The 9,996-nt window shown below is 39.2% G+C and overlaps 1 protein-coding gene across 1 annotated transcript; it reads right to left on the bottom strand.

The window, feature by feature from the left end:
• Positions 1-415: 415 nt before the first annotated feature.
• On the bottom strand, positions 416-3,944 carry LOC137782240 (phosducin-like). Its single transcript, XM_068571447.1, has 4 exons — positions 3,842-3,944; positions 2,887-3,106; positions 2,619-2,731; positions 416-604 (listed from the first exon to the last, which is right to left on the bottom strand). The coding sequence occupies exons 1-4, from the start codon at positions 3,929-3,931 to the stop codon at positions 416-418; spliced, it is 612 nt and encodes a 203-aa protein (XP_068427548.1). The 5' UTR covers positions 3,932-3,944.
• Positions 3,945-9,996: the final 6,052 nt, after the last annotated feature.

Genomic DNA, 9,996 nt, shown 5'->3' on the forward strand with positions numbered 1-9,996 from the left:
GGTTAGGCGTTCGGCGTAAGTTACTGGGCAAACGTAAACCAGCTTCGTGAAACGGAAAACCCAGAGTCAATCCTGAAGTCACCTTGCTAAACCGAAATCCAGCTTCGTGATACAGGCCTCTGGTCATATGGATCCAATGTGACACAGACAGACACAAACAGCACTTTGGTAATAGAAGGTTTTATTGGACAGCTGTGATGTAACTGCAGAGACTCCCTCACACCAAGCAACTAACTACTTCTCAATACAATCTGCATTCCAGTGTGTGTGCTGGTGAACATTTACCCTAGTGTGTTTCTCTGCACATGCAATAAAAATGCTTTCATAACTATGATACGGCCTCTTCTTGTTTACACTCCCCTCCAATCTCCTCCACATGCCCTCCACCCTTTGTCTCCTCTAGTTCTCTCTCTCACTATTCTACGTCCTCTCCCTTGTCCTCATCGTCAGCACATGCCGTGAACTCCTTCTCGGGCAGCATGCCGTATTCGTTGAGGAACCCCTCCACATCCGTTGCGAAAAAGTCTTCATTGAAGTGTTTGGTAACAGCCAGGAAATTCCCCAGTAGCTCACCAGCTTTGTAGACTAGTAGAGCGGGGAGAACCTGGAGGGAGATTAGCGGGAACATATAAGTGGACCTGCAGCCGTCTCTGGACTGGAGTCGATCAGTCAGAGAACGTGACACTGGTTTTAATGAAGTCAGTGCTCAGCACAATCATGATAAATGTTTTTAAATCACTGCTACTTCAGAATAACAATTTGTTATTTTGTTTTACAACCTCGAAGTGAAACTGAAAAGTCAAATATTGTCGTTATGGCTCCAAAGCTTTCTATTCCAGCATTATTTAGTTTACAATGATAACAGTGTCAGACGCATCACTTTATGTCCATTTTAATCTTTTGAAACAATGGGTCCTTAGGTGGGTGATTAGATGCTGATCAAATCCGTTTTCTTCTTTTGTTTTCCTAAATTTGGTTTTCAGTTGTGATGGAAGCATGTTTTGTCATCATAAAGTGTTTTATCCAACTAAAAACCACATATGTGTGTATATATATATATATATATATATATATATATATATATATATATATATATATATATATATATATATATAAGGCTTACGACAGCTAACAAAACGTAAAATACATTGAACTTTAAGGAAAAGTGGGAAGTGGAATTAAATGTTATAATTGAAGACACCATGTGGGAAGACCTGTGCAGCACGTCATAAAAAATAGCCAATTGTGAAAGGAATTTGACTGTTAATAAAAATTTGATATTTTACACACCTCTTTTCATATGAGAATGATCCATTGGCTTCACTACGTTGTAGAAAATGTGGGAAAATAGGAGATCATACACATGTCTTTTGGGACTGTCCACTAGTTAAAGGGTTCTGGAAAAACATTCGTAAAAATCGATAAATTAATAGAAGTGGACGTACCCTTAGAGCCAATAATATTTCCGCTGGGGTCCATACCGAAAGATTTAGGGGATACTGATCTGAGGTATATTTTGCATATTCTTTTAATTATTGCCAGGATAATGATCACTGTAAACTGGAAGAATGCAAAACCACCAACAATAACTCAGTGGAGACAGAGATTAAAACAGGTTCACACAATGGAAATAATGACTGCAAAGCTACAAATGACAAAAGATACCTTTAAAAGAAGATGGCTTTGTTAGGGTAACAAAACCAAGCTCGACCACTAGAATACCACTACTAAGCAAATCTGTCAATCCTTTCTTTATCGTTTCTTTTTTTTTTAAAAATATTTTTCTTTTACTTTTTTTTCTTTTCTGATTATTTACTTCATTTTCTGTATTTACTGCATGTATCATTTAATTGCACTTCGTTGGGCTTTTCGGTCCTCCCCTACCTCCTCGTTGAGCCCTCCTGGTGGAGTGTGTACATGGAAGAGTGTACATGTTGGATTGTACATACGGGTATGCTGTGCAGGTATGTGTGTGGATGGTTGCGTGTGGATGTTCATGTATGTAAGAGTTAGAGTTCATACTCTCATTTAGACTACTGATACTTAAAGCAACAATAAATATAAAAGCTGTAGCCCGCTGCCAGGTTAAACATGTATCCTGCTCGGTAATGCACAGGCTCACGTCTCATCTTTATACAGCAACGCTGGCTTCCCTCAGTTTTTTTGGGAAGCTCCAAAAACCTAGGGGCGAGTCATGTTGCGTGAACTACGCTAGCCGTCTCAGAGCTTTGACATGACACTCTCTCTGGGAAAACAGAGGACAAAAGCAGCCGTGTATGTTGTCTATTCGGGTCAGGGCCTGTTAGAAAACACTTCAAAAGATAGGGAAAATCTTGGGTTTCATAATTTGTATTCTGCTTTTTAGAGCAGATTCCATTCCAGACTTTTTGTTTCTGGGATAGGTCCGAAGTTTAGCTCCACTGGTTTCAGAGTTTCGAACAGAGGATGCCATTACCATCGCTGTTGTACGATGCAACATTTACACTGAAACTCAATTAACACCTCACAGTTTATGTGAGGTGTTAATTGAGTGACTACATATGGGATTATTGTATTTCCATCAATTATTAATCTAGTCTATTATTACTGATGGTTTCGGTTTGAAACAGTTTACTAACCTCGGCGGAGAAGCGCTCAGCAGCGCCTGTCGCCACAGCATCAATGCGACAAAATTTAATGCTGGAGTACTCTGAAGCCAGACAGTCCAGACATGAGTTCAACTGTTCACAACCTGACAGAGGACGAACAAGCAGAGCGATTAGCTGACAGCACTGCAGGGAACCATCTCGTGGGACACTTCTGAAGTTTATGTTGAAGCAATGAGACTATTCTGTGCATGAGCTGTATCCTGAGTCATTGAGCTAAGACTAAGCAACAAAAAGAAACCTTTGACTCCGTGCTGGTAGATGTGGACTACCACGAGGGTCAGCCGGTGTTCCTTCTCTATGACTTCCAAGAAGGCTTCTCCAGTCTCGAGCTCGTACACTTCTTCAAACGTGGGGCCGAAGCTCAAGCTCTCGTGCATTTCCTGCATACACTGTTTTCTGTAGCGTTTAAGGCAACGCTCGTCTTCTTCTTGGATCATTTCATACTCCTGAACACTCATCTAGAGGAAGGAAAAACATGTTACGGCCTCACTGTTTTTATTCAATTTCAGTGGATTCTCTTGGCAGACGTTTGTGTTTGAAGCGACATGCAGTAGATTGTTGTTGTGAGTACTGTATGTTTTTGTCTGTCCCACCTCGGGTTAGGTACCGAGAACCGCAACGGTTCCAAGACATCCGGTACCTACCGGGCTAAAACAACGCAGAATTTGGTGCTTCCTTTCGGGGCCTGAGCTGATTTAAATACTTTTTTTTTTTACACTACTCTGTAATATTGCACGGTATACCGATACTAAAAAGGTAGCGTGCTTTCCTATTGTTAAAAACGATAGGATTTTGCATATGTATAGTATCGATACTTTATTGAAATAGCGCTGATCAGATACCAGCGTGCACACACGCAGCACGTGCTCACAGAGTGATTGCTGGGGAGACATGACAAGTCAAGTGTTTTGTATTCATTTATATTCATAATATACTTTAAACAGTTAATATATTGTTCAATTTGAAGAAAATAAATTGCCTTGGTAAATAAAAAAAGTTGAAAAATCGGTTCAAGCACCGTTTAGGCACCGGAATTGGAAAAAACCCAAATGATACCCATCCCTAGTCCTACCCAGCTTTTGATACAATAAAAATCATATTATAATTTAACTTGCATTAGCTGAAAAGTTATTAATAGAGTACAGACCCCTCTTAGATTTTGTTGGTAAATATCTGTGCAATTGTCTTTCCACCTTTCTGTTGAGTCTCTTCTTGTCGTCCTCCTGTGGACTGGACATTTGCCTGAGCAGCTCTCTCTTGCTTTGAGGGACAGCCTGATCCATGCTGTCCAACTTAAACCTCCTCCAGTCATTAATTACACCTTTTGGACCTGCAGATACAAAGGACATGCCCAGAAAAGCAGGACGTCATGAAGACATACTTGAACATCACGTACAGTTAAAACTGCACTTAGGTTGATGCATCGTGAAACTTTTTATAGAGACATAATTCATTGGTTTCGAGTCAGAATTGTACATTAAATGATTTCAAAGAGTTACACTATCAGGGCGAGTTCAGTCTACTGTGTCTTCCTGACTTGAGCCTCTGACCTGTGTGATTGGCAGGCAACTCCTCTTCTTCCTGGGTAGAGCCAGACATCCTGCTAGCAGTCTGCAATACAGAGAACACACAAACTGGATGACCTGCCCATACATTGGCACATGTTACACGCTCAAATGCTTGATAGATGGGTCATGTAACTACATGTCCCCTGGTATAGCTGTGCAAAATAAAAGTTGAGCTGGACTAAGAACTAATCCTATTGTTTACTTCTTGGTGCATGCCTTGGTCATTTTACATGACATTGTCTGCATGTTGCCAAAGGACCAGCAGACAACAAAACACAGTCATTAATGCAGCTGGTTAAGCAATGTGGTTTGAGTGAAAAATATGCCGTCTTAGTGTGAACAAAGCCCAAACAGCAATATCCAACACTAAATGGACACGTCCATGTGTAACATGTTGGGCACATTGTTATCACAACCACTTACTGTGAGCCGGGCTGAGGTTTACTAATCAGATTACTTTCAGATTACCGGGACACTGACGTGTTCACATGCCTAGGACATCACATAACCTTTTTGTAACCCCCCAAAAATATTATTCTATCGTTGTGATCCTGAATATTTAAGATTAATAAAGCTATACTGGTAGATCCCTCCCTCCCCCTGATAGAGGCCATACTGGTAGAGGCCATACTGGTAGAGGCCACACTGGTAGAAGCCACCTTGAAAGCCGTTGAGCTGATACAGCTGAGCTGTCGATAGCAACAACACTGTGTCAGTGGTCAATCTGATGAAGCCTTTTTGTCTGAGGCTGTTAACTTCATGTCATCAAAGAAATATATTTCTTGCATGATGATTGGTTTAAAGTTATTCAAATGCAGTTCAGCCAAGGGACTTTCAAACGTTTTAAACACGGCATGAGAAGACTTGAAAATCAAAACACTTGCATTTTATTGAGGAGAAACCATACTTGTAGCTTCAGAACTCAGAAGATGATAGAGTACTAAACGTGTACGAATTGTATCTGCACGGCATGTTACTAAAACAAACATGAATTCTTACCTTTGTGTCTTGAGTGACAGCTGGTGTCTTTCGGTTTCTTACAGCTAATTCTGTTATTCAACCTTTGCCAGTTGTGTCTATTTGTCCTCTTCTGACAATCTAGGCTTTTCCCGAGTAGCGCATCCACATATAGAGCATCGACAGGAGGAAAGAGGACACAGGTTTAGAAAAGGGTGGGGAGAGAGATGAGGGTATGAGCTTTATCTTCACTGTCATCTCCATCGTCACTGTATTATAATGTTATGTAATATGATTATAGGCATGATACCAGGTTCAGGGTTATGGACTAATGACGGCAAAGTAGACTTGGCTTAGAATAATCTCGTTGCCAGTTTTACGTTTCGGTATCCTATCTGCCATTTCCTCAGACACATGTTTTTTCATACAGACTCACCAGTCACAGTATCTGTTAATCAAGTCATCCTAACGCTCCATATGCGATATTGAAGCAATAGGGGCTTTGAAAGTATCTCTTTGGGGGGATTTTTGGATAGGTGTTCCCCAGCATCAACTCCATATAAATCTATGTAACTGCAGACCTTTAAAGTCATCACTATGGCAACCTTTGATCTAGCTCGAATAGAGCAGGACCACACAAAAGAGAAAGTGGTTTTCTACCAGCTCCGAACTTAGTTTTATTTTATTTTTATTTTTTACACTGAGCACTGTTTTATTGAGTTGAAATTGTTGTAAAGTGATTGGAGCGCAAATAAAAAATCTCAGCCTTACGATTGAGTAAGTGACTGAAATCAAACAAAGTTCTGGTTCTTTAGAAAAATGTAACGCTCTTTCCCTGTCCACCAACCGTGAGATACAGAAGTGACGACTGAATCTATCAAGGAAACTTAAGGTAAGTATCTTTGGGTGAAAACTGTGCAATGTTAGTATAATGATGAGATGGTGTCAAACAGGCAGAGAGAATGAGTAGACGATGCACGCACTTGCTATACGGGTTGAGACAAGTTACAGCCCACTGTGGGGACCTGAAAGCATAGAGCTATAAAACACCCTCGCCAAAACCTATAACTTAACTCGAAATTTCAAAAGTTCTAACGATTTAGCCGGGGTGAGATAAAAGACCCAAGACATTATACTCATTTCTTCCAGGATCACTGATATAATTAGTCAAAGGAGTACCACCGTGTTAGGCTAAGAGTTCTTGCCTTCCGACTCTCCCCCCTCTCCTCTACTCTTTCCCCGGCAAGATCTCCGATCACGCTACAAACTCCTCTTATCTTGGAGTTTTAGGTGATATTGTGTCACTGAAAATAAAAAATACAATTTAAATTTTTTTTTATTAAAATGTGCATCACACTGTCAAGCACCTTTCCCTGCAGGAAGCTAATCTTGTTTGCCGGGCCCGGTAAACTGTCAATGGATTAAAAAAATGTAAAAAGTCACGGAGAATAATAGAGTTTTATTCTGGATGGACGCATTCATTTTCTTTCATTGCTAACAATGCCAGAATACCTGTACAATTCCAGAACAAACACACAGTATCTGCTGAAAAGTATCAAGCTGCAGATGAACGAAGAAGAGCGATTTCTCAACTGCTGCAGCAAACTGAGCAATGTAAATATACCTTCCCAAAGTCTCCAAACTCAACTACTGCTGCTAGTTCCGTGGCAGCTCATGAGACAGTGAGGCGTCTGCTAGTAAAAACGGATCCGTCAGGGGGAGCGTTTCCTAAAATCTTCGTTTGCGGTGCTCTAAAAGTCTGGTGTAGTGTGGACACTCAGTGAAAACATAGCAAAAGATATGCGTTTTAAAATGTAAACCTCACGTGAGGAGGTCAGTGATTGAACGTGGTTCCTTATATTATGAGATGAACACTCTACCACATTAGCCACATATACAGATAGGACTCATCTTTTTCATAGTTGTGTTTTTAATCAACCTCAATGTAGGTCGACACATGACTATTTTTTTTTAATCCCTTTCATAAGTGTGTGATAGTTAACAGGTAAAATAGCAATACATTTTAAACAAAATTTAAGTTTGATTTATACTAAATGTATTGAAGCCAGGATATGACTGATTATGGCATGCCATCTTGCAAGGCAAGCGCCTGGAAGGCGTTCCAAGTTCGGTTTGGGGCACAGACTTAAGCACAACATCTTCAACAACCTGCACAATATCCTGTATTTCTTTGTAATGTAACTTCATACTGAGTGTCAACTAGAGCTGCAACAACGAATCAATAAAATCAATAAAAATCGATTATTAAACAAGTTGACAACAAATTTAATCATCTATTTGTTGTATCGCTATTACGCCACTCAATAAGTCGTGGAGATGTTAAGTATTGAAAAAAAAAGTTGAGTTGAGCTTAGAGCAGAGTGCAGCAGACAGAAGAGCCAGGAGGTTCTGGTGCAGCCGGTTCTATCCTCTCGTATGCCGCTGAGTGGTTGCGTTGCTTGCTACAATAACTTAACAGCTTGGCTAACTTGTCGTTAGCTTGCAAGCTAGTCATTCATTCCCTGTGTTTGAGCCGCGTTGTTGAGTTAGATAACATCTTATTGAAGAGTGTGTGAGTGTCTGTGAGTCTGTGTTTCTGTGTGTGTGTCTGTGTGGAGTGTGTGTCTGTGTGTGTGCGTGTCTTTCAATATATGCGTGTTTGTGAGTGTGTGCGTCTGTGAGTTTGTGAGGGTGGAGAACAAGTTCTGACGTTTCGACAAATCATGTTAATTTTTCTAATTTGTATTTCTTTATTTTTTTATAAATTCTTTATTGTTAAGATTTTTTGCACTTTGAATTTGCACTGTTGGTTCTGTTTTTTGTAATAAAAGGTTGCAAATTATTGCTTTTTCTAAAAACGTTTTTTCATCCGATTCATTGATTAATCCAAAAAATAATCAACCGATTATTATAATAATCGTTAGTTGCAGCCCAAGAGCCCAAGTGTGAACCAAAACAGACCCTGGGTCCTGTACTACAATTTGGGATTACGGATTTAATTTGGGGTTAACCCTGGGTTTTCAATCCTGCTCCGTAGCTCAGGTTATGTTTCGAGATAAGGAATCAACTTGTATAAAAGTACCGGCTACTCACCAATCAAAAATGGATGTAAATGGATCATTGATCATTAGATAATATTTAGATAATATTGCCAACTTTTTGCAGCTGAAAGGATAAGGCTAAAATATGATCATACACCCCATAAGAATACAGCTAAGCAACACATAACAGTTGACAATAATGTTGTGCCCTAGATGAAGCAGTGATATTATAAGCCTGTTAATTCACACATTCACACAGTCAGTGACTTCTTGCCAGTTGCCTTTCCTGTATTAAGCAATTTAAATTTTCAGTCTGAATTATGTTTTAATCCTCTTCTGTTTTTGTCTGATACTATGGTTTTCTCTTCATTTGTAAAATATACCTGTCTGCGAACAGCAGACAGGCATATTTGACTTCAAACACTGTTTATGTTTATGTGAACTCACACACAACCAGATTGAGTCGATAACCAGCTCGGCAAGATCGTTGCAGGGTTGTCAAGATACCAAAATTATGACTTTGATACGATACCTGCCCTAAATATTGCGATACCGATACTTATGATACGATGCAAGAATTTGTTACGATACCAAAAATACAATACGCTACTCGTATATTGATCTATAATAGTAATAAATAAAACATCTGTATGGTTCTCTTTTTAACCAGCTTATTTCTGCCCAGCTTTTTGAACACTTGACAAATTACAATAATTAATTAATTATAGTATTAGCATACAGCGAAATATTAATGAAAACTACATGGTGCCATCATAGCATTGCTTATACCAGATGACTACATAGTTATTTCCATAAGTATGAGCAATTCTAGAGTTACATAATTTTACAGATAATTATTTTTCCTTAGCTAAAAATAATCAGCTCAAGATCCACCAGCATGTCACCATTTTGCATCAATTGTAACCAAATTTCATTTGGTACACTTTTGTGTGCATTCTGACCTCATGATCATAAATAAGGAGCGCGTGTCAAGCTGGCCAGCAACCTGGCTACAGAAACAGAAAGTAAGGCAGTAGGAGCACAGTTAGGAGACAGGAGCTGCTCAATGAGAAAGATGTTGTGTATTTGTGTGAAACAATTACGTTATGAAATAGATATAACTTTTTATTATAAAATTAAAAAATAATAATAATAATTTAAATTATAAAATAACTTCAACTTTGTGATTCTGTTTAGGCCAGCAGAGAAGGTCTTTCTGGCCCTGACGGCCCACCACTGCTTGTCTGATATACCCATTTCATAAGGTGATAATAATAGACAATTAATGGTGGTTGTTGCAGAAAAATAAATCACATGTGTATTCTTAGGGAAAATATATAGCTTGGAAACTGATATGTGCCAGATGTGTAATGGATATCAGTGTCCAGTTTGGGTCAACAGTCCGAGAGGAATGAAGAGACAAGATGTTTACTTTCACATGACTTGTGCTCCTTTCAAGGTAAACTGTTCCATATGTGTGTCTCTATTCCTTGGTCCATCAATGACTAATGACAGAGAAGGGGGGCTTCTCTGGAGGATATAAGTTGACTATTCACCGAGTACGATGCCAGAATCTTCTGTCTCTTTACTGGAGGAGGAAGAACGTTCTAAACCATTCAGCTGAATGTACTTCGACTCCTGTCTGTATTATAGCTCATGTGCGATTGACATGTAACCTTGTTATATTCCTCTGTATTTTATCTGAATTAAATTGTTAAAAGACTAACTTGCTCAAACTACTGTTGATTTTCACGAGGAAACTCTTAATTTCCAACACAGTGG

The sequence above is a fragment of the Clinocottus analis genome, unplaced genomic scaffold (genome assembly GCF_023055335.1).
Source record: "Clinocottus analis isolate CAN_PGR_092001 unplaced genomic scaffold, fCliAna1.0.p SCAF_11, whole genome shotgun sequence".
Lineage (NCBI taxonomy): Eukaryota > Metazoa > Chordata > Actinopteri > Perciformes > Cottidae > Clinocottus > Clinocottus analis.

Coding starts and splice junctions, on each gene's coding strand:
- LOC137782240 (XM_068571447.1), bottom strand. CDS start 3,931: ATGGATCAGGCTGTCCCTCAAAGCAAGAGAGAGCTGCTCAGGCAAATG. Junction 3,107..3,841: donor AGAAGAGACTCAACAGAAAG/GTGGAAAGACAA, acceptor TCCTTCCTCTAG/ATGAGTGTTCAGGAGTATGA. Junction 605..2,618: donor CTGAGCGCTTCTCCGCCGAG/GTTAGTAAACTG, acceptor ATCTCCCTCCAG/GTTCTCCCCGCTCTACTAGT.